The sequence below is a fragment of the Podarcis liolepis genome (assembly GCF_965112155.1).
Source record: "Podarcis liolepis genome assembly, chromosome: 1".
NCBI classification, from domain to species: domain Eukaryota; kingdom Metazoa; phylum Chordata; class Lepidosauria; order Squamata; family Lacertidae; genus Podarcis; species Podarcis liolepis.
In genome coordinates, this window is record NC_139554.1 from 74,272,681 (window position 1) to 74,297,590 (window position 24,910).

At 43.6% G+C, this 24,910-nt stretch overlaps 1 protein-coding gene across 1 annotated transcript; it reads left to right on the forward strand.

Moving 5' to 3' along the window:
* Positions 1 to 19,908: 19,908 nt before the first annotated feature.
* Positions 19,909 to 24,506, forward strand: INS (insulin; the record flags this gene model as incomplete). Its single annotated transcript, XM_083499834.1, has 3 exons — positions 19,909 to 19,934; positions 21,686 to 21,889; positions 24,370 to 24,506. Exons 2-3 carry the CDS (start codon positions 21,703 to 21,705, stop codon positions 24,504 to 24,506), a joined length of 324 nt encoding a protein of 107 aa, XP_083355960.1. The 5' UTR covers positions 19,909 to 19,934; positions 21,686 to 21,702.
* Between the last annotated feature and the right edge of the window lie 404 nt (positions 24,507 to 24,910).

Here is a 24,910-nt window from a genome sequence, read left to right on the forward strand (position 1 = left end):
TCTTGGGTTTGTCTTCGTGATCTCTCCCCTTTTAAACAATGGCACTCTGCTTCCAGCCCTCTCTGTCTTGTTCCCTTATCACACATGCTGTATATCCAGTGAGTTCCTGTGAAAAGCTCAAGTGGTTTCCTGGTCACACATTTTAGAGGGATATAGCAGGTGCTGACAGTATTGTATATTGGTGCCAGTTATGGGGCTTGCAGACGGTTACATCACAACAGCTTAGCAGGGCGAGCAGGGAGGAAAGTGGCAAGGAAGTAAGACTTTAGTCCTGTTGTAGCTTTCGCAGGGTGGAAAAAAACTCACTCAAAGGAAGGTTCCACAGAACCGATGTACTGCCTTCCCCTCCATCTCTCCCACAGCAAATGTGCACAGCGTAGGGACATGATGAACCCATGTTAATAGACAAGAATTGACCTAGACCTTCATCCAGAACTTTCAGCAACAGAAGTTGATCCTTGAAAATAAGAGAGCTTTCCATACTTTTCCCTGGTGTGTCTGTGTTTTGCACTACACTTTTTTTTAAAGGTCAGCTATGCTGAGTCATTATTTTGGGGGGGACAGAAGCTGAAGTGACAGATTCTTATGAATTTTCTTTAAAAGAGATAAAGAAAGCGGGGAAGGTTAAAACACAGACAGGCAGGGAATTCCAAAGAGCAGATGCTGCCACACTAGAAGATCGATTTCTTGCAAGTGTGGAATGAGTATTGTGTGGCCTTTGTAACGGTGACAGTTCAGTAGATTGAATTGGTTGAGTGGGCACATATGGGGTAAGATTAACCAGCTGATCAACAGGTTCCAAGCCATTAAGGGCTTTATATACCAACAGTAACACCTTAAAGTTAGCCCATAGCAAATTAGCAAACAGTGCAGAGTTCTGAACAGAGGCACTATAGGCTGATAGATTCTCACTCTTGCTGGCAACTGTGCTGCAGCATTCTGCACTAACTGTAGCTCCCAGATCAGGTGCAAAGGAGGCCACACATAGAACCCCGCCTTTCTCAAAACATTCCTTTTTAACTCTGATTCTTGCTTCAGAACAGAAGAAGAGCCCTGCTGGATCGGGCTAAAGGCCCATCTAACCCAATATCCCATTCCCACACTGGCCAACCAGATGCCCAAGGAAAGCCCATAAGCAGGACCTGAGTAAAACAACCCTCTTCCCACATGTGATTCCTAGCAACTGGAATTCAGAGGCATAGTGTCTCTGACAGTGGTGGTAGAAAATGGTCATCATTACTACAGGTGGCCTCAAATTTGTCTAATCCTCTTTTAAAGGCATCCAACTTGGTGGCCATCGACAGGAGCTGCTCATCAGGTGGAGTAGAAATGCTACTATAGCTTCCCAGTAGGTGGGTCACTGTTGCTTATGGGGAGGAAGAGGAGGAGGGGCAAAGTAGTGGGAAGGTCTGTGTGGTGAAATACATTGACTCTGGATTGGTTCCTCCAATGCATGTGCACTGTGCTAGCCTCCTTGCTGCTTCAGCTCTCCCCTCTTCCGCCAAGTAAGCTTCTTGTGGGAGCGAATTCTATAGTTTAACCATATAGTGTGTGAAGAAGTGCTTTGTTTTTGTCAGTCCTGAATCTTCTATCAACCAGCTTCATTGGATGTCATCTGAGTTCTAGGGTTATAAGAAAACTTTTCTCTATCACTCCCTCCAGGCCATGGATAATTTTATACAGTGCTTTTTAGGGGTACTCTCATTTTGACTCAAGAAAATCACCATTTTACAGTTCAAATCGGGAAAAATAAATACACTGCTTCACACATTAAATGCTCGCTTCCGTCTGAGACTCAGAAAACACCATGACAGGAAATGAGGCCGCCATCAGGGGTAGCAACGGAACTGACTATTCACTGTGCTGGAGAAGAAATTAGCAAATATATATATATATATATATATATATATATATATATATATGTGTGTGTGTGTGTGTGTGTGTGTGTGTGTGTGTGTGTGTTTTTCTTCTCCCGTTAGATTCACAAAATGTTTAGGGGTATGCATTCCCCTGCATTCCCCCAGAAAAAAGCACTGATTTTATATATTTCTATCATGTCTCCTCATACTTGTCTTTTCACTAAACTAGAAAGTCCCAAATGTTGTAAGCTGTCCTCACAGAGGAGTTGCTCCAGCCCTTTGATCATTTTTGTTGCCCTTTTCTGAAGATTTCCCAACTTTCTTCTTCCGCTTTGCCCTTTCACCTCCTTTTTCTCTCTGGACTGGGTATCTTGTTCAGTATCACGTGCTGGGGAGCAATCCACCTGCCTGGGCTTTTGATCTTTCAATGGCTGCCTAGCATAAGAGGCAGCACCTACAGATTTGCAACAAAATCCAAAAGAGCATAATCAAATTAGAAGCTTAAGTGCAGCAGCATCCCAAAATATACTTACATGGATGTAAAGTATTGAAATTGGTGTGATTTACTTCTGGGTAAATGTCTTTGTGACCAGAGCACTGATAGAAACTGGGATTTCACCCAAATATTGTCTAGATGTCTCGGAAGCTGTGGAAGATTACATCAGCAGGAGACCTGGGGCATGTTGTTCAAGGCTAACTCCTGGGCACCCTTCCCTTCATTCTTATCAGTGTTTAGAAGCAAGACTTGAAGCTGCTTGTTGGTGCTTTGAAGTGGTCAATCCACAGTATTTTAAATCCTTAGCAGTGTTACCTCTGACCCAGAGGGAAAGAGAGTTCAAGGTGGAAGCAGCACCAGAAAACCAACATTGGAGGGTAAAGGCAATGCAGGGGTGAAGGCATTTTCAAAGAGACAGCCTTCTCAGCCACAATATCTCTGTGTAGTAGTCAGCTATGTTTTACCCAGAGCAGACCTATTGAAACTAATGGACTAAACTCAATCACATCCATGAATTTCAGTGGGTCTGCTCTGACTAATACTCTACATTTTCCGGCATGTGTAAGCTAAAACAAGGGTATCAATTAACAAATGCCCTGTATGCCATGAGGCAAGTGATGGCAGGCAGAAGGGAAGAAGAAGGAAATGTTCAGATTAGAGCTACCCTGATGTAACATGGAACACACTATGATGTAATGGACAAGACTTTCCGGGGGCGCTTCCTGAGAACTTGCTGCTTGAGGATTCATCATACAATGTCACTGATGACTGAGAATTCATTTTTATTTGTTTGCATGGCACTAATATGGTATTGTGTCAAGTCATCCCACCATTTTTCTAGAAAAATAGGTGCCGGAACTCACTATGAATGCCTTCCTTGTTCTCTTATAATGGCACCCACCTGAGAGGTCCCGGAACTGAGTTCTGGTGAGCTCTAGATGAAAAAGTGCCCTGTATCCCACACTTTCCAGTGCATTTCCACATCACTTTCCTTATTTCAAAAAGTCAATTTTTTAAAAAGTGGGTTTGTTGCACAATAATGCCAAATGCACTTTAATTGCATGACCTAAATTTGCCAGTATACTATTGAGTCAAACCCACAAAATAGCCTAGAAGCAATGTGGGTGTCTGTTGTCAAATGCATCTTACATTTTGATGACTTCAGCTGTCCTCCAGTAACTTTCAAAAGTGCATTTTTTGCTTACTCTGCAGAACAATTCTTTTTTTAAAAAAAGCATCTCCCCAGATGCCACCCATAAGGTGAAGTTAAAGGATATTGGCAATCTACTGCATTAGTTTACAGCAGTGGCCAGTGAGATAGTTCTCTGCTGGAAACTGGATTGATACCCCACCTCACTTTTGGGTGGAAAAGAAGGTGGCACTGAGTGATTTGTACCATTGGTGGCTTACAAATCTCCCCTCCCTCAGATCATTGCAAGGGTCAACATACAATCATACCTTGGGTTACAGATGCTTCAGGTTGCGCGTTTTTGGGTTGCGCATTGCGCTGACCCAGAAGTACCGGAACAGGCTACTTCCGGGTTTCGGCGCTTGCACATGCGCCAAACTGCAACCTGCATGTGCACACACGCAACGCTGTGGGTTGCGAACACTGCGGGTTGTGAACGTGCCTCCTGCACGGATCACATTCGCAACCCAAGCTTCCACTGTATACCCCCTGAAACACAGCACCAAAGTGACTGTCCCCAGTTGACCACCTCTGAACATGGTGGCAAATTAGGGGAGGAATTTTAGTCCACCTTGGGAACCACTCAACGTCATAGAGGGGAAAAAGCAGTGCACCCATCCTATCACACCCTAACCATGTCCATCTCTCTTGCTAGAATCCATCACGTCATAAATCTCTCTCCCCACCCACTCTGTCCTTGGCTCCTTCATTTCTGCATTCAAACATACCACTGTTCCCCATTAAAATAATAATAAAAAGAAATCCCTCAACCAAACCTTCCTCTACAACTGTGGCTCAATGTCTCCCCTACCCTTTATCTCCAAACTCTGCCTGGCCTTAGTAACAGATGAGAGTGAATAAACTGAAATCTGATCCAGATAAGATGGAGTTGCTTGGGTTTGTGAGCCAAGGAATCCAGGAGTGGTAGGTTGACCTTTTTCTGAAAGGGTTACATTCCCCTTGAAATACAAGGTTCACAACTTGGGAGGCTCCTGCATTTGGCCTTGCTCCTGGATGCTCAGGCAGCAGCTTTAGCTAATATATGTTACCTGCCTTTCTGGATGACAAAGATCTCACTGCTATATTGCATTGAATACTGAAGCATGATCTACAAATCCAGAAACTTCAGCTCGTCTACAATGTGCTGGTTCTTTTGTTCATTGGGTCCAAAAGTGTCAAACTGATTATCCTGCAAGAGATCCTTGGGCTGCTTTCTAAGTCTATCTAAAGTTCTAGACCAAGGGTGAGGAACCTCAGACTAGGAGCTGACTGTGGTCTTCCAATCCTTTTTATCCAGATCATACCCCTCACTGGCACTCCTCCGTTCCCTCCTCAGGTGATTTGCCTGAGTGGATTGTGTTCCTGAACTGTGAACTCTTGCTTGTCTAGATGGAGAAGACAAGTATGCATATATGGGAACCTCAAGACTAATGCATGGCTGCAAAGGAGCTGGGCCAAGACATTTTGGCACTTGAGGCAAACCACAAAATGGCACGTGCTCCTGTCAGTGAACAGGGGTGAGCGAAGATCTACAACAGGCACAAGAGGAGAATAAAAATCTACACTGGGAACAAGGGCATAGAGGAGACCAGTGGCACCTTCTATTCACCAAGAGGCAGTATGGGGGCAGGGCTGAGGAGGAGGAGGCAGGTCCAGCTTCCAAGGAGCATGTGGCAAGTGTTGTTGCCACCTAGGCAGTGGCAATGGGCAACGCATTCCTTTGAGGCTGGATCTGCTGCCTCTGTTGCCCGAGGGGTCGTCTCCCCTTGCCTCATGGGCACAGAGTCCTGATACAGAGCTCCCAGTTACATTCCTTTCTCTACCCATTCTGGCTCTACCCACCACTGTCCCGCAGCCTCCAGAAGAAGTTGAGGTCCCGAGGCTGGAAAAATGCTATCCATTCCTGCTCTAGACCAAATTCAGTGTGACATCTCAGCCCTTTTTGGGAGAATTTCAATAAGCTTTTCAAAAAAGTCTTGGGGGGGGGGGGAGAGGGACGGAAGGAAGCAATAACTAAAATCAGTAAGGAGAAGTGAAATTTTGAACCATGGGCCTGAAACAAAGTGCATAACTACTTATTCTCTCTTCCACTTCCTTTCCTCTCTGTCACGCAGGATGACCAAGAAGTTGTAAATTTAGACTTCACACTTCCAGAAGTGAATTTGTACTGATGATAAACAGAGAAGAGATCCTTGACATTTGTCTCATTTATTATTAAATTTATACCCCACCTTTCCTCCAAGGAGCTTAAGGTGACATATATGATTCCCCCTCCCCATTTTATCTACACAACAACCCTGTGAGGTGGGTTAGGCTGAGAGACAGTGACTGACGCGAGCTTGCTGGCTGAATGGGGTGTGAATCCAGGTCTCCCAGATCTTAGTCCAACATTCTAACTACTACATCCCACAATGGCTCTCTTAAAGTGATAAAATTAATTTTATTGTGTGTGTTTTTTAAAAAAAACGTTTCCAAGTTTATATACAGCCCAATAACTGAAGTCCTCTGTAAAAAATACAACATGAAAATAAAATCTAAAACAGATTAAAATCACCATCAGAGAAGAATGTTTGCTCCCTTTGGAGGCTATAGAGATTTGTGTGCTGGTCTCCACTGCAGGCGCCTCTCCAGCCTGCCTCTGGCTCCATCCCAATGACCTTTGTAATACTAACAGCTCTTATCAGAAGGATTTACACCTCGTTGTCTAGATACTTGACAAGTTCATAATCAAAGTCTACCTACCAGTTGTTGGGCCGCCTCTGAAAATCCTCATCTCTTGCTAAACTGCTCCAAATAATCCACTCAGGCAGGAATTGTTATTGCTACACGGCCTTGGGAGGCTCACACTTTAAACAGTGAGATGATGGAAGAGAGAAAAAGAAAGGCAAGGAGTTTCATTGCCCCATAAGTGTTACCCTCTGCTAACTTGATAATTACTCCGTGTAACAAAACAAAAGAGGAGGGGAGTCCTCCCCTGCCCTACAGAGTTTGAAGGATATATCTAAGATCTTCTTTTGAGCAAACATATCCAACAGCTTTTGCAGGTCTTTGAATCACTACACAAGCCTGCAAACTCTGACCAGAGACCTTTATACAATCTTCCCTAACTTTGGACACATGCTAATGAAGTTCACCCCAACTGGTGACCATGCTGACTAGGAATGATGGAAGTTGTACCCCAACAACCCATGGGGACTAAAGGTCAGGGATAGGTAAAAAGGTAAAGGACCCCTGGACGGTTAAGTCCAGTCGAAGGCAACTATGGGGTTGCAGCGCTCATCTCGCTTTCAGGCTGAGGGAGCTGGTGTTTGTCCACAGACAGGTTTCCGGGTCATGTGGCCAGCATGACTAAACCGCTTCTAGTGCAACGGAACATCGTGACGGAAACCAGAGCTCAAGGAAATGCCATTTACCTTCCCTCTGCAGCGGTACCTACTTATCTACTTGCACTGGCATGCTTTTGAACAGCTAGGTGGGCAGGAGCTGGGACAGAGCAACGGGAGCTCACCCCATCATGGGGATTCAAACTGCCAACCTTCTGATTGGCAAGCCCATGGGGTTCAGTGGTTTACACCACAGTGCCACCCGCGTCCTTGGTTAGGGATAGCTGATTAGCAGAACAGAGAAAGTGAATGCATGCATCTGTGAGGGACACTAGTTTTATTGTGTTGAATGTCACAGGTCATCACTGATATTCTAATGGCAGAATAACTACCCTCCCCTGTATTTTAATTCAAAATAATAAAATGTGTTCTTCAGAGAACAGAACTGCCACAGGAGGTGGTAGGCTCTCCTTTGCTGGTATTTAACCATCATCAGATTTGTTTGAGGGGGGGAAGCTTTCCCTGGATGCACTTTTCATTGTGCAATTCATACATAAGTAGACATACCAGAAAGTCCTTCTAGTGCATTGTCATTAATTGTTTCCTTACAACATCCCCAAATTTTAGTCAGTTACCTCTTTCCATTATTCTTCTGCATTTAGAGAGCTGCTGCCACTGCCTGTATGTGTATATGCTTACTTTCAGCTGACTTTTTGATTTTATTACTTTTTTGTTTGTTTCTGTTGTTTTATAGTATTTATTGTTGCTTTTATTGAGGTTTATATTGATGTTTTTATTGCTCCGATTGCAATTTTGTATAGTGCATATTGCCTTGCTGTATTATTTTTTTAAAATGAAAGTGTGGTTTATAAACATTCAAATAAATAAGGTGTTATATTGCACACTCTAATCTGTATAGAAATCTTGTTTCTTATTTGAGCAGAAATTCTTATTGAATGAGCTGCTCAATCTCTACAGAGCAGGGCTGGGAGGGGGGGCTGTGGCTCTCCAGATGTTGTTGGATTTCAACCCTAGTTGCCCCTGACCATGGGACATGCAGAGCCAGAAACATCTGGAAGGTCAAAGCATCCCTTCCCTTGCTGCAGAGACAAGGCTTTCAATTGCAATGCTTCTTCATTATCTCACAACAAGCTCATAACCTCTTTCCTCCCATTAAGAGGGGAAGATAACAACCAGGGCATCGTGAGATAGCAGGCTGAAAAGATAAAAGAATGGGAGAGCATCTATGGAGGGTGCAGACACAGAAGAGAGATGCCCTGACCAATAGACATTACAAATGCATCCTGTGCTTTTGTGACTACAGCATTTCCTTTCTGGAAAAGTGGCTCACTTCTATAACCGACATTTCATTGCAGCAGGCAGACACCCACAAATCCAGGGTTCTTATCCATATCACTCTCCAGTAGGTTTGCCACTATTCTAAGAGGAGGGTTTGAAAAGGTTTTAGGTTATCAACAAAGGCGCTGAGGATTGGCTAATCCAGGGATAGGGCACCAATGGTACTCCATAAGCTGTTGGACTCTACTTCCCATCATCCCTGGTCATTGCTGGCTGGGGCTGATGGGAGCTGGAGTCCCAACAATTTTTGGGGGGCCAAAGGTTCCCTAACCCTAATCTAGCCCATATTCCTCTTCATATAAATGACTGGAGTTGGGATAAAAAGTCCCCCTGCCCTGCCCTGGAAGATGGCATCAAACTACATTCTGAAGGTAGCTGGCACATGTGTAGGGTTAATATAATTCCCATTGAAAATAATTACACATCATTTTTATTATCTCATGTGAGAAAAAGTTTAAAGGTTCCCAATGGCAGCAAACAAATAAAAAAAGCTTAAATGTATACAGCAGTGGTTTTCAACCAGGGTGCCTTGAATGATAGCCAGGGGTGCTGCAGGCAACACTGGCTTCTGTCCCTCTTTCCTTCCCTCCCTCCTCTGATGCCCTCTTGCATCCTCCCTCCCAAAGGTTTGCACATCAATTTGTTGCAGCAGCCCTGGCTAGGAGCTCTCCAGCTGAATGGTGCCTCAGGGGCTGGCCATTGGGTTGCTTCCCAGCCTCCTGTGGGGCACTGTGAGGAGGAACCTCTCTTTGGGGCAGGGGGAGAGCTCAGAGACCAGGGGCAACAGCTGCGACTGCCCAGAAGACTCCCAAGGAGCGGGGAGAGGAGGCTGAGGGAACACTCCACAAGGGAGGGTGTTTGAAAAAGAGTGAGAGGCTGCCAGCTCTGCAGGCGAAGGGTGCCGCAGAAAGAAAGTGGTTGGTCAAGGGAGAAATGGACTCAGAAAGGTAAAGCCTCTGGTATACAGAGTTGAGAGATTTTATTTCAAGAATTCTGCTTGATGGGTGGGGACAGGGACAACCTGGTGTGCATGAAGGCACCCTAAAATGATGCTGCCAAAAACCAAATAAACAGCTTTACACAGAAGAAGTGTGCATGCACACGAAAGCTTATACCCAGAACAAACTTAGTTGGTCTCTAAGGTGCTACTGGACAATTTTTAAAGCTTTACACAGATACATTCATTTTTAATCCAGATTATTAGTTCAAGCATTCTTCCCACAAATGCTGTTTCAAAACTTGTATCAAAACCTAGGAACTCCCTGGCTGATGTTCTTCTTGTAGAAGGGAGTGGGGCAGAGTGGGAGAGCTCATGTGCTGCATGTAAAATGTATCAAGTTCAGTCCTTGGTATCTCTGGGAAATGCATGTCTGAAATCCTGGAGAGCTGCTGCCATTCAGAGTAGCGATTACCAAGATGGACCATGGATCTAAGGCATGTTCCTACGTTCATAAATTATTGTCCCTTGCCAAGTATTGCAAGTGACATTTTCCCCAGTTGCTCCTGTGCATCAAGAGCACAGGTAGGCAGACGATTAGTGGACATGGGAAGTGCTGAAGAGACTCCTGGCCCATTGAAGAGAAACAGTAGAAAGGCTTTCTGCATCATCTGTACTGAACTGTGATCATCTGAGCTACAATGGGGAAAAAGGTAGGACTACCTTATGTCCGGATTTCCCCAGACATTACTGGGATCTCAAAGGCAGAATTGACGTCCAGGGGGGAATTATGGCAACCCTAGAAAAGGGGGGGGGAGAGAAGCTATTTCTTCAACCTGAAGTTAAAGTGGGGGGGGGGGAGATGTAAGCTGGGAACCTGAAGCCGGGCAGCTGGGAAATAGTGCATGGTGACTAACTTGAATTAACTCCCAATCTCAACAAAGAAAGAGATTATTTGCCTCCCCTGCTCCTTCTGGTTGTTACACCAATAGTTCCTACAACCTGCAGGTGCTTCGTTTTGGCTCTGGTGTTGTTTTCCTGCAAATCTATGATCTCTGAGCTTCCAGGAACCAGATGTGTCGGTGCCTGATAAGTGCCTCGAACAGTGTTGGCACTGAGGGCCAGGAGGGATCAGAAAACAGGATAGAGGTTCTGCCACCAGTATTATGAATTCATATTCGCCCCCAATGCATTTATGGCAAATGGTCAATCAAAATTATTTTAGGACATGACCTAGAGAGACCCTTCAGCACATGTGAGGACTTGGGCAAGGGACACAAGTCCATGTTCTGTATCACAATCTGGTGACAGAATGTTTAGTGGATCATGGGAAGGGGAGGCTCTGAATCTTTGGAACATGGGAAGATATCTTCTTCTAGTTCAGGGACATCAGCTCTCCAGGATGTCAGATGGCAATTTTTCCCAATCCTAGATGCCAGGAAAAAGATCCTGCGATCTTTTGGATGCAAAGTGTGTTCTCTACCACTGAACTGGGTAATACCATATAATACTCTGCAGGATTTGAAATATCAACCACCTGGAAATCTTCCTCTTAAAGATAAACAGGGGAGAGAGACCAGGTTCCTTATTTTCATCTTATCAACGTGAAATTCACAGACCTGTGAAAGCATCAATGCTGGCTTGGCTTAAATAAAAGCTACAAAAAGATTTAGCTCCAAAGCTCTATGACAATTACATAATGTACTTGCTGAGCTAATGTAATTGCTTACTGCACAGTTCTCTTCCTTCCCTATTTTTTTCCATGAAGATCATCAGACAGGAAATGTCAAAGCCTCATCAAGAGACAGGCTGCCTGAGGACAGTCAATCTGTATCCTGAAATTCAGGGTTACCAAAAAAAAAAAAAAACCCACCAACCTAACAAAAAAACAACAACCACACCACACCACACATCAGTTGACAGATCATTCAGAAATATAGAAGTGAGACTGCCATTGCATTTCTGGGTTTCTGCATCTAGCCCACATCATAGTTGAACCCAAGTCTAAGCAAAGCTCATCTAGAAAGATGTGAATGAGACCTTACGCAATCACACAAAAAGCTTGTACTAGTGGTTTTTATTTGAGATTAGTTAAACAGGTATAAAACAGATAAAAGGCTTCTGGACTGAACTTGATACTGTACATGGGGGTCAGGAAACACCAATGGAGCTTTTGTGAAGGCAACCCTTTCTCCAAGTATAGTTCATCTGGGAGGAAATGCCACTCCTGTTTTTGGTTCTCACAGTTGCAAGATATTGCTGGTTCCAGATGCATTCTCTGGCCTCTTGATGTGATCTTGGTAATACATAATTCATATTATTATATTTATTTATTGCATGGATAGTCCACCTTTTCCTCCAAGGAGCTCATGGTGATGCACACGGTACTTTCTCTCCTCATATAATCCCCACAACAACCCTGTGAGGTAGGCGAGGCTGACAGACAGTGGCTGGTCTAACCACATATAAACATATTTTTATTCACAGCATTTGTGTACTGAAAACACAATAATACAAGCTTTCAGCATATTTTATCTGTTCTGGATGAACAATTTTATATACAAATTTCCCTAACAGAAACAAATGTGCCACTGTATTCTGCTCTGGTCAGACCTCACCTGGAGTACTGTGTCCAGTTCTGGGCACCACAGTTCAAGAAGGACACTGACAAACTGGAACGTGTCCAGAGGAGGGCAACCAAAATGGTCAAAGGCCTGGAAATGATGCCTTATGAGGTACGGCTAAGGGAGCTGGGCATGTTTAGCCTGGAGAAGAGGAGGTTAAGGGGTGATATGATAGCCATGTTCAAATATATAAAAGGATGTCACATAGAGGAGGGAGAAAGGTTGTTTTCTGCTGCTCCAGAGAAGCGGACACGGAGCAATGGATCCAAACTACAAGAAAGAAGATTCCACCTAAACATTAGGAAGAACTTCCTGACAATAAGAGCTGTTTGACAGTGGAATTTGCTGCCAAGGAGTGTGGTGGAGTCTCCTACTTTGGAGGTCTTTAAGCAGAGGCTTGACAACCATATGTCAGGAGTGCTCTGATGGTGTTTCCTGCTTGGCAGGGGGTTGGACTCGATGGCCCTTGTGGTCTCTTCCAACTCTATGATTCTATGATTCTATGAAATTTGCAAGCAATTTCCCCTAATACAGCATACATGGGGGAAACGTACCATCAATGTATGCAGTTTATGTACACTTTCACCTACCATATGTATTTTTGTACACATTTTTGGGGTGGTTGGAGAACTGCAAAAATGTGCAAAGGTTGAAGAGTAACTGCATTTTGGACTGTGTATTGTCCCAGGGACTGCAAATTAGGTAAACTGAATTAAAATGCAAGATGGCACTGAATTTCTCCTTCACTCCCTGGACACTCTCCTTGTCATGTCTGTACCTCCAGGCCACCCAAAAAGGGTATTTATGTGCTCAGCTCCCCCTTTTAAAGTGAACAGAAGGAGAAACATTAACAATGACAAAAAGGACTCGGAGAAGGAATGAACACCCCTGGCCTATCAGGGTTTTTAAAAGCTCCTTTACATGCTATTTTCATGACAGGCTCAGAGTCAGCAAGAATTTCAATTCCAGTTGTGGCAGAACTCTGGCCTATCTCTGCCTAAGGCCTTGGCTCTTTTTTGTATTTGCACATCCCATAAATATATGAAGCTACCTTCATGAACCAGACCATAAGGTTATATAGTCCAGTATTTTCTACTTGGGCAGGCAGTGGTTCTCCAGAATCTCAGCCAAAGGTCTATCCCATCATTTGCTACTGATTTTTTTTTTTTAAACTGGCAATGCAAGGATTGAAACTAGGATCTTCTACATGGGAAGCATGCACCCTTCCCCTAATTTTTTATGGCCTCAGTCCAACAGAGCATGTGACCAGGGCGGTTGTACAGCTGAATTGTAAACTAGCTGATAATATATGCAGATAAAATAACTTTGGGCAAGCAGACCTGATTTTTCAGACAAACTCTGTGAAAGTTGAAGGACAGGCTTCTGAAAAGGAAGGCACAGCTTATCATCCAATGTTATGAGCTACTATGCAGTGTTCAGAGGAACATTTTAATAAATAAGAGCGAGTGGGTGAATCTTCTGAGAAGAGTCCTAAACCTGCCTCTCTCAACTCCTTGGACAACTGCAAGTTTATGGTGGCTCAGTATTCTCTCCCCCTCTGCTTCCCCTGCTTATGGCTTCTGCCTCCCATCTTTCTTTTGCCAGGTGCTCTTGGGCTGCATCCTCTTGAGTGGCCAATTGCCCCTTCCCACTTCTTGTATGTGTTCCTGTTCCTCCTCGCTTCCTCTCTTGATGTGCCATAAACCCCAGTGCTCCTGCCACCATTCAACTCAGTTTGGGTGGCAGCAGCAGCAGCAGCAGCAGCAGCTATGGGACCTTCCTCTCTACACAACCAGGCATGCAGTTCCCTCTTTTTCTCCTCCTCCTCCTCACTGGAGACTGGCAGCCAATGGCTCACAGACTGGCTGTGGTCCATGAACTACCACTTTGTGTAGCACCAAGGTAGGCCATGTGGCCTACATGGCTCTGTTTTCCAACAACTCACATCCACTCCCTGCCCCAAGCCTGTTTTCTGACTCTTTCCAATGGTAGGGCCGGCCCTGTACCATGTCTGAGGAAGTTGGAACTGGGGGCAGATGAGTCCCACAGTCTCCCACCCTCCAGCAATTCATGCATTGGGCAGTGGTGCTTTGTCTTCTCTCTCTCTCTTTCAGTTAAGACCTGGAAGTGCAGTTCTGCTACTTGTCATCCCCTCGTTTTCTTGTCTCTGTGCCAGACTATTAACACTGCTATTATTCCTCTCTTCCTGCTCTCTCAGAGCCCTGTCTGTAAAGCACATCTTTGGGTTTGTTTTTATATGGTACCTTTTTACATTATGGGTGCCATCGGAAGTAGCAATGCAACAGGATGGGCAAAAGGAGCAGCAATTATATATCCTTAGCAATTCGACTTCCCATCAAATCTGCAATCTCAGGAAAGTGGTTCCTATGCCAAAACATATTCAAGTACTCCATCAGGCATCCTGTGGTTGCTATAAAGGGATTAAAAAGCAGAGGTGTCTGCAGAACTATGCAGGAAAGGAATCAGACAACTGGTTTAAAACCCCTAGCATTTATTTATTGCACCTTGAGCTTTATTGAAAGATAGATTCTGGGCACAGTACTTTGGAAAGAACTCACAGAGGGGGCACAATTTGAGGCTTTAGAGAGGGGTGAAGGTGCCAAGTGACCCCCCCCCCAAATATTATTTGGGCTGCTCCTGTTGTTGTTGTTAGAATTTCTATACCTGGGGGTCTCAGGGTGGCTTCACAGAATAAAATCAAGATATAAAACCATGAAATACCTAATAAAAATAACAACAACCCAATAGGCTCCCTGCCCCTGTAATATTTTTTTTTAAAGGGCATAGGATGTAAACCAGATCAGCCAAAGGCCTGGTTAAAAAGGAACATTTTTGCCTGGTGCCTCTAACAGCCATGTAAGGTGTCCAAAAATGCATATACTAGAATAAAGTGTGCATAAACATGCATATATTAGTAAAAGTAGCATACAAAAATACATCATACTAGGAAAAACTGTGTTGCAAAAGTGAGTATATTAAGCAGAGTTGTATACAAAGATGTATCTATTAGGAGTATTTGCACAAACTGATGTGGAAATGTACATAACAGAACTTAAGGCTGTTAAAGTGAGAAACTGAAATTGACCATTTTCACCCATTCCTACCTGCCAACTAGCCACTCATTAATTAAAAGGCCCCATCTTGGATCTCAAGCCAGCAGCCGAACTCTGGCTCTTTACCTCCTAAGCCATTAGCACTCAGCTGCCTCATAAGGTCAGGCAGACTGGAGCTTATAGATCAAGGGCTGCCATTCCAGCCTAAAAGGAGTCAGCTGATTCTCCCTTACCCTCAGTTGTCATGCTTTCAGCTGACTCCACAAGGCAATTGGCACACAACAGGTCCTATAAAAGCCTTGAGGCTAGGCCAGCTCATTAGGTTAGTCTGGTCAATTTCTTGCCTGGTTTCCATCAGCCTGACTTGGGTCATTTTAGCTTTAGTGCTTATGACAGAGCCAGACTTTCCCACAGCTGCTGCATGTCCCAGCACTGGGCCAGACCTCACAACCAGTGGGGCTCCATTTGCACCCAGAGTAAACTTTTAGTCACTACCCAAAAGGTTGCTCAACCAACACGCACAGAAAGTGTGCCTGCATAAGCACTGGTATCATTTCTGTAGCTGTGAACCATCTACAGATTTACCACCAATATATCCAACAGCTAAAATGCTGGCTACAATAGCGTGCTAGTCATTGAGATCCTTGACAGAACACCCACAATCACAGCATTGTGGCAATGATCATTCAAACAAAGCTCAGCTGGATAAATCAATATGGTTAGCATGAGAGGGAAAAGCAGGACTTCTGGAGAAATATTTTCAATGAACAGCTGAAGTTCTGGGGAAACCCTGAACCAATGGTTGGTGCTCTGCCAGAGTGCATTTACGTCAACAGCTGTCCTGGGCTGCATCTGTGAAGCTTCAGATATGTTCACACAATCAAATAATAGTTGTAGAGAGTAGCCAGTAATCTTTGTTTGCTATTTTTATAGCCCTGGATGAGCTGAGAAATTTTCTCCTTACCCGACTCATTACTTTACATGAGCAGGGATGGCTGAGGAGGTCCAATTTCTTATCCTGTAGTATCAAGCGGGATATCTTCAAAGGGGAAATAGCTGCATTTGTGGAGGATACAGCTACCCATGGTCAAGATGGCTGTGTACTACCTCCAGTATCAGGGTTGGTGTGCCTCTGAATACCATTGCGAGGAACACAAGTGGGAACGGTGCTGTCGTACTTCCGTCCCATCCATGAGCTTCCCATAGCCATCGGGTTCACCATTGTGGGAACAGAATGCTGGATCGGATAGGCTTTTGGGACTCTTCCTATGTAAGCAAAAATAGCTGTCTATATGGGCACTGTATATATTAGCAGTTAATAAATGACATCAATTGCTATTGTGTTTTTGTGAATTCTGTGATTGAGTGTAGGGTTCTCTTAACCTTTCTAGACCCGTGAACACTTGCAGTTTTCGTCTTGAGGTGGGGAAGCCATTGTTTCAGGTGGGGATCCAAATAAATGAACAGAAAACCACTGATCTCCTCAGAACCAGGAGAAATTTCTTGTCTAGTTAAATATGAGCTAACTACATATGCTGTAAACTGTACAAATGACTCAAATGCCACAGCAAGGAATGAGGGCTGATTTAGGGGTTCCTGCCATTGAGGCATGCAGTCAATGGACTAAGGGGACTAGGCTAGGTAAATTAGAATATTAAAGTATTAAAGCCTGGCGTTTTCTTCCCAAAGCCCAGGAAACTTCTTTCCAGCTTAGGGAGGGAGGCGCAATGCTCATATCCATGATATCAGGACGTCATGATATCACACATGCAATTGCCCTCATAAGCTGGCGTCTCTAGCCCTACGAAAAATTTCACCATCACTGATTGGGGTCTTGGTTTCCCTCCAGTCCATTTGGTGCACTCTGTCCTGTTGCCTTGGCAGGCTGTAGGGTGGAACTTTCCATCATCAATAGATAAGCATCTTCGTATTCCTCGACTACATAAACTAATTTGAGGTTCTTTTTTGCTGCTGTTGATTAGGAACAACCCTGAAACTCTTCATAATTCCTTACTTGGCAGCCTGGCAGCATGTAAACAACCCTTACGGGGAATGTCACTGAATTGGTTTATTTTACTGATACTATCACCTAAACTTTATGTCGTAAACGATGTTTATGGCTGTCCAGGCAGCCATAATCCGTTACAAATTTCTGCAGAAAAACCTGGTTAGCGTAAAAGGAAGTCTATTTGCGTGTTTGGTGATGCAAACTCTCTGGATAAGAAACACACATTTAATTCCATTCCCTTTTCTTCTTTTGTTTTTGTTTGAAGGGGGCTTGTTATAAATGTGTTTTGATTTTAATTCTTTTTTTGTATTTGGATATCATAAAGGCATTTGGTCAAAACAGCTGAACTTATGGTTCATATTAATTTCAAAATTTCAAGCTCTCTTTCAGCACTATGTGTTTTGGAAACGATTGTAAAAACAAGACTATGATTCTGCTGTGAAATAGTTCGGGGTATTGTTGCTATGTTATACCCACCAAGTGTTGTTGGATAAACAGGGAATAAAAGTGAGCTTTCAGTTTTATTCCATTTTTTAAAAAAATGAACTGAGCAATATAAAGGTTAATAGTCCTTGCATCCGTTTGGGTGTCAGCAAAATAGGTCTTCCAGTTGCGTTTCAGTTTTGATGAAGCCTAAACTGTACCCAATATCTCATCATTCAGTGGCACCACTCAATGGCTTTCTGTTGAATATGTAAATAACCTCCTCCACTGTCTCTGAGTTGATATGAAAACTCTAAACTTGATCTATGACGGACTGTTTTGGACGCATAAGACATCACTTAGAAGTAATGCCATCAAGTAATGATCATGCATATATAAATGTGCTCTCTCTCCCTAGGGTCCATGTCACATTTTTATTTTAATGGGTTTAAAGTAGGGTTGAAGAACCAGATGTTGTTGGACAGCAACATGCATCATCCCTGACCGTTGTCTATGCTGGCTACAACTGGACAGCAACTGCAAGGAATACTTGACACAGAAGAGTGAAAACCTCTTTGGATAATACTCTTAGCACTTACATGCCATTTTAGAGTGCCTCAAATGCTCCACAGACATCTCTCCAGTATTGGTGTCTGCAGCCACAGCAGGAACCGTAACTCTCCAACAGTTTGACTTTTACCTGTGATGGTGTGCTCTTCCACTGTCTCTTGAGACAGACGGATGCCAAACACTTCCTTTGTGCAACCACATAAGCTTTCATCATTTCTCCATTCACATTATGTTGAATCTCATTATACATTAGCAGAACTTAATTCTCAGTGAAATCAATGGGACCTGAATGATGACTAACTTGTTCCATTGCATCAGAGCCAACTCCTAGAGGCCAAGGTCCTTTGGCCCTCTCATTAAAATATTTGAGGGGGCTGCCCCTCCCAAGTTGACGGGCATTGCCATTCAAATGGGGTATGTGCGCACACAACTTGTCATTGATTATGTGAAGCAAGGCTTACCCCCTCCCCCAATACTTTATGCAGGTTGGAACCCCTGTTCCATTGATTTCAAGAGGACCTAAGTTCAGCTAATGTTAGTCTGGAGCCAACCAAATGAGTTTAACCAAGATCCAAAGACTTGTGTGCAATAAGGATTTTCTGTCCTCATTTCCTTGACATTTGCTCTTAGAGAGGCCAGGAAACCCTCCAGAGCAGCATTCAAAGTTGCACAAAGCAATGCAGGCAGCAGAGGGTGGAAGCAAGGTTTTGATGCATGCAAGTGAATATCTGGAACCTGGCCTTAGTGTTTAACATGCCATAAATGACTTTCCTGATTTTCCTGTAAAATAAGTTAATATTATTATCCCCCTGGACCAAGCAGATAACTTTCTTGCAAAACATACAAAGGATAAAATTATCATTCCATCTCCACCCACATCCAGGTTTGCTCATTCACTCACTTGTTTTGGATCTGGGGCATTGCCATCTATGCATGGCTCTTTAAATACATTGGGAGGAATTCAACATCTTACTCGCAGGGTCATTCTATCAGTATTTCTGCTAGCCAGATGGAAAGATCTTCCCTTCTCCTTTCCCCTGCACACTGTTCTGTGGATTCACCCCATCCTCCAGAGTGAATTTGGGGAAGAGGGAGGAGAAGGGGGAAATGCCCATTGCATTGGTGAGAGTCTTGGCGCTGGCTTCTGCAACCATGCTGGGATACCTAAATCCAGCCCAGGAGGTGGCACTTGGTGCTCTGGGTAGACCCACTGAAACTAACAGACATGACTAACTTGGGTTCATTAATATCATTGAATGTACTGTGAGTGGACTTAGCTAAATACAACCCATAAACCAGGCATCCCTGGTGCTTTAGCTGCATTGAGTGTCCATAGTCCCAGGGGTGGTGGTGGTGTTCTTCTACCTTATGCCACATGAAATGAAAGCTGTAATGATATCGTTAAAAGATGGAAGCTCGCTGGCTCCCTGCATAAAATCTCCATATCTCTGTTTCTGTACATTTACTTCAAGTAGGCAGTGAATGTGATCTCAGTGATCCTTTGCTATAATGAAGTGTTTTCTTTCCTCTTGAACACCTGGCTATAGCAGTGTCCCATCAACAGCTTTGCCTCATCACTTGTTACCCAGCAGGGGTGAAATTAACCTAACATGTTAACATGTTTGTTTTTACTTAATTCTGCACTTCAGAAACAGCTGGCACATTGGTGGCCACCCCAATCCCAGCACTGTCTATTGCTCAGCGTTCGTGTAATTGTGGAGCTTTAATAGCCCCATTATCTCTTCTGCTAAAAGGGTCACAGCAACTCAAGGCAAGGATTCTGTGAAGCAAACGCAGGTTGCCGGTTTAATGAGATGGAAACTGCAACCTGTAGCTTCCATTTCCCCCCATCTTTAAGACTTGTTGACTAGGCACACAGTTGACTTAATGTGCTCAGCCAGCAAAATAAAAATGGTCTAGGACTATGCTGGGAAGGTGGAGCTGTGCCCAAATCTTACGCAACTGGAACTAGCCAAAGGGTTATAAATATCGAAAGGAAACAAGGTGGAAGTCACTTATTTCCTTTAGTCCCTGAGCCATCTTCGACCCTACCACTGACTCATCTTGGTTAGGTAAGTCTGTGGTCTCCACCATTTCTTTTTTGTCGTGATGCAGCAAGTTGAGTTTAAACTGGGGAGTTCAGAACCCTTCTTGGGTGTTGCACTCATGGGGGACGGTCATAAGTAGGTCTTGAAGGTTGACTTCAGAAATTGCAATGAAGCGACCTCAAGTGATGCCCAGCCATGCTTCTTTTGTAACATCTGAAACTGCAGCCAGAACATCCTGTTGCTGGGCAAATTGAAGACTTCAAAGCATTTTGCACCCTTAACAAGTTGCTCCCAAAGTCATGTGTAGAGACATGTAAATTCTGTTTTCAAAATTTCTGAATTGCTATTGACTGTCAACCAACATCGTTTGATGGTGCCCACATTCAGGGGAAATTTCGCATGCTGTGTTTTGCAAATTTCCGCTTTGTGCCACGTGCGCATATAGCAGTGGGCAGTTACATTTGATTTCAAAAGATGAAAGTTCCCCAAAGGGAAGAGAGGGGTTAAAAAGGAGTAGTTGAAAGGAGAAATCAATAAGGTAAAATCACTCCAAAATGCTTGGGAGTTGTTTAGAAACTCAACTGGAGTGTACACAACAGATCAGGAAAGGTACCATGAGAATGGTGAAGCGCGCCAAAAGGATCTCTCCAAGCTAACTTGAATGGGCCAGAAAAATAGCAAATGCAATTCAGTGTAAACCAGTATGAACTGATGTGTGTTGAGATAAAAAAAAAGGGGTGTGTGTGCATAGTCCTGATCCAGAAGGCTCTTCTTATGTTCTCTTAGGGGCTATGCCAGTCTGGAGACAAGTGTGCCCTGTCACATGTTTGGGTATACATGTAAAATGTATTTAAGTGTACAAAAATATATATTATATGGCCTCAATATTTTAGGTAAAATCAGAGTCCTATTGCCATTAGTATTTTACCACTTCAGTAAAAACTTTCTGTAAAGAGTAGGAGAATAGTGAAGATCAACTTCATTAAAAAAAAAGAAAACAGATTTAGAGTAATGTTAAGTTTTAATTATTTTTATTTAGCAAAAGTTTGCCACTCAGTAAAAAATTAGTTTATACAGCCGTACCTCAGAAGTCGAATGGAATCTGTTCCAGAAGTCTGTTTGACTTCTAAAACATTCAGAAACCAAGGCGCGGCTTCCGATTGGCTGCAGGAAGCTCCTGCAACCAATTGGAACCCGCAGAACCCGTGTTGGACGTTCGGGTTCCAAAGAACGTTCACAAACTGGAACACTCACTCCTGATTTTGCGGCCTTCAGGAGCCAAAACATTCGCCTTGTGGACTTTAAAAACAGTAGACATAATAAAATTACCATGGATAAATTCAACCATTTTGCTTTCTTAAAACACACACACAACCAAATATAATTACATGCCTGGATAGGCTTACCTAAACAAGATTTTTAGCAGGCATTGAAAACAGTAAATTGAAGACATCTGTCTAATATTAATGGGCAAGGACTTCCAGAATAGGTGCTGCCACACTAAAAGATCAATTTCTCTTTTAGTGTGGAACCAGCATTATGTAGCACTTTTTAAATTGCCAGTTTCACAGATCAAAGCAGTGAAGTGGGTACAAATCGGGGAATGGATTTTTAAGCTTCAGAATTTTATGATATATACTACTAACATTTGTATTACCATTTAGAGTTTGTTTGCCATTTGTAACGTTTACATTTGCCATCATTCTGAAGCTCCTTTTTAATCTACTGGCAACTTATTTCTCTCCTCTCTATTCCTACCCCTCTCTCTTTCCAAGGTCTCCTGTTCATCAGCATGACTCTTTGGATCAGATCTCTGCCTCTCCTAGCGCTGCTTGCTGTTTCAGCTCCTACTACTAGTTATGCTGTTCCCAATCAGCACCTATGTGGCTCCCATCTAGTGGAAGCACTCTACCTTGTATGTGGAGAGCGGGGTTTCTACTATTCCCCCAAAACACGGCGGAATGTTGAACAGCCCCTAGGTAACTTTTCCAACTTCCTAAAAAGCATCAAAGTGTTTTATACTATGGTTTCTTCATGAATGGCTCATCCACGCTTCCGCTTGTCCTGTGCCTAGAAAGCATGGATCCAATTAGTTTTCCCTTTGCTCCACTCCTTTCCCCAGGGAAAACCTGATCTTTAGTGCTCAATCGGAACAAACATCAACCCGGAGAAAACCTGAATTGTTGTTTGCTTCGACTGAATGTTAAAGAGCGGTTTCCCCTGGGGGAAAGCAGTGGGACAACAGGAAATGTGGCTAAACACTAAGACATAACTCTAGATGCAGAGAATCTTGTGTTGGGGGCTGGGCAGCATACACCAATATTTATATCATGATTGACGTTCCCAGGCAAGCAGTTCCAACATAATGGTGAACCCATCAGCGCTTTAAAGAATTAATGTAAGGGGAACAAGGTTTGAAAAGAGCCCTTCAGGTCTTCCCTTGGTGCCCATGAAGTCTCCAAGCCTACTGCTCCCTCACTGCTCTCTCGGTCATGAGGTGGTGAGTGCGGTAACCTTATCCTCTCGTGTAAAGTACATAGAGATGAAGGAGGAAGTTGGAAGAGCTGGCACTCTTTTCCACTTCCTTTTTCAGCTCTGTATGCTTTCTAAGGTCAGATTAATTCTCCTGGATCTCACGTTTACTCAGATCCTTTGGAAAAGTAAAGTGTTGTGTGTTCCTTTGTGTTGTTGATGGGGGCTGGTCCAGGGGAAGAGAAGTGAACAGAACTCACGTTATGCCCTGTATTCCAGGAATCTGCTCTCTCTGAAAGTTCAGTGTTCGATTTAAAAGCTCTACCGTTTACAATTAGAAATGTAAGGGAAATGTGAAGTCTGTGTTCTGATCAATTGATCAATCAGGAACTGGTTGCATATTTGGCTTCTCAATTCTAAATAAGTAATTGGTTTCAATGGTTTGTGATATGTACACTGGCCTCAATATTCATAGAACTTGTTTTTTCCACAGTTCTGTCTCTGAAGCCACACTTAATTTTGGTTGCATAGTTAACTCTTTTCTGTGTTTGAAAAAGATTTTCAATTTGCTTTTCTTTAGCCTTCAACCCTCATCCTCACATGTTAAATGTTCTCCTAGTTCTTCTTCTTACTTTTAGCCATGTTAATTTTTATAGCATGCAAATGGGACTGTCCAGAATTGTTTCCATAAAATGGCTATCCATATAGCAAATGTATTACAGTGGTACCTCGGGTTACATACACTTCAGGTTACATACACTTCAGGTTACAGACTCCGCTAACCCAGAAATAATACCTCGGGTTAAGAACTTTGCTTCAGGATGAGAGCAGAAATCGTGCTCCAGCGGCGGCAGCAGCAGGAGGCCCCATTAGCTAAAGTGGTGCTTCAGGTTAAGAACAGTTTCAGGTTAAGTACGGACCTCCAGAATGAATAAAGTACGTAACCAGAGATACCACTGTATTTGAAAGCCCTGTTCCATGCAAAAAGAGTGTTCTGCACCATTACCAATGGAATGCTGGATGTGACCAAGCCAAAATATGTGGCAAGGAGCTTTTGAATGCAATGATTGCTGCATCTATCACTTACCCCTGAAGCATTTTTATTTTACTCGCCTCCACATGGGGACAACAACCTTTCAATCAATACTTTGATTCTTTTTATTGCATAGTACAGTAGATACAGTCTGTCTTGTATTATATATTATGTATCAAGTGTTTTTTTCCTACTCCCATTAACTGAGGAAGCAAGGCTGTTATATATTGAAATAAGGCAGGTGTGGAGAGCCTTTGGCCCACCAGATGTTTCTGAACCACAACTCCCATTATCCTTGGCTATTGACCATGCTTGCTTGGGCTTCTGGGAGTTGCAGTTCAGCAACATCTGGAGGGGCAAAGGTTCCCCACCCTTGAAGTAGAGGGAGACACAATGGCAGCTTATGGAGAAAGACCTGCTATAGCACACATTGGGGGGCTCTTCTGAGGGATATGTCTGCCCAGATGTTGAAAGGTGGTCAGAGTGGAATGCATCCCATCAGTTTCTCACTGCTTCTTCTATGTGGGAATTTGCTGATGGTTCACTTCGTTAAAAAGACTCACAATGTGGAGAATAACATTCCGACCGTGATATGGAATATGCTACTTGTTTTTAGTTAACTGGCTCAAACTACTGCAGCAGTTCAGGACAGCCATTGCAGAGATGAGTTAGACATGAATATGAAGCCAGAAGTGTTCCGAAAGTATATACTGCAGTGGATCACATGGCAGAATGGGAAACCCCCCTTTCTATCTTAACCTCGGTTGTCTCTTCAAGCTGAGTGATTGGTTAAATGAAACGAAACACTTCTGGGTGCACATGTTTGCCCCACTTTACAGGAAAGCTGTTTTAATGGCTGAAGCAAGATAGGAATGCAAACTTTCTGGCAGGCATATGCACACGTAGAGTACATTTCAGAGATGCATCAACCTGAGTATTCTCTCCATCCAACAGTGAATGGGCCTTTACAGAATGAAGTGGAAGCACTGCCATTCCAACCACAGGACTTTGAGAAGGTGAAGAGAGGAATTGTGCAGCAATGTTGTCAAAACTCCTGCTCCCTCTATGATCTAGAGAGCTACTGCAACTAACAGAGGAAGACCTGGCTGTGCATGGGGGGCGGGCGGGGGGGGGGGAGAGAAAAGCACTTTGCTATTGCACCTTTGAAGTAACTGAATAAAAACCCCGTGAATCTACTTAAGCAGCATCTGTGTTGATTATCTATAATGAGAGTGGGGAACCTTTATCAGCTCAAGGACTGCGTTCCTTCTTAGATAACCTCCCAAGGACCACGTGCCAGTGACAGGGTCAGAGGCAAAAGTGGGGGATCAATGTGCTTCTTATTTTTTTGTACAGTAGGCAACATTCGATCCATACAACATGCTGTTCATGCAAAAGTAAGAGCTTTCTATATCAGCGCCCCAACACATCTCTCTCCATCCAGGCAAGGAAGAGGACACATTCCAGCCAGGCAAAGCATCTTCAAAACATTTAG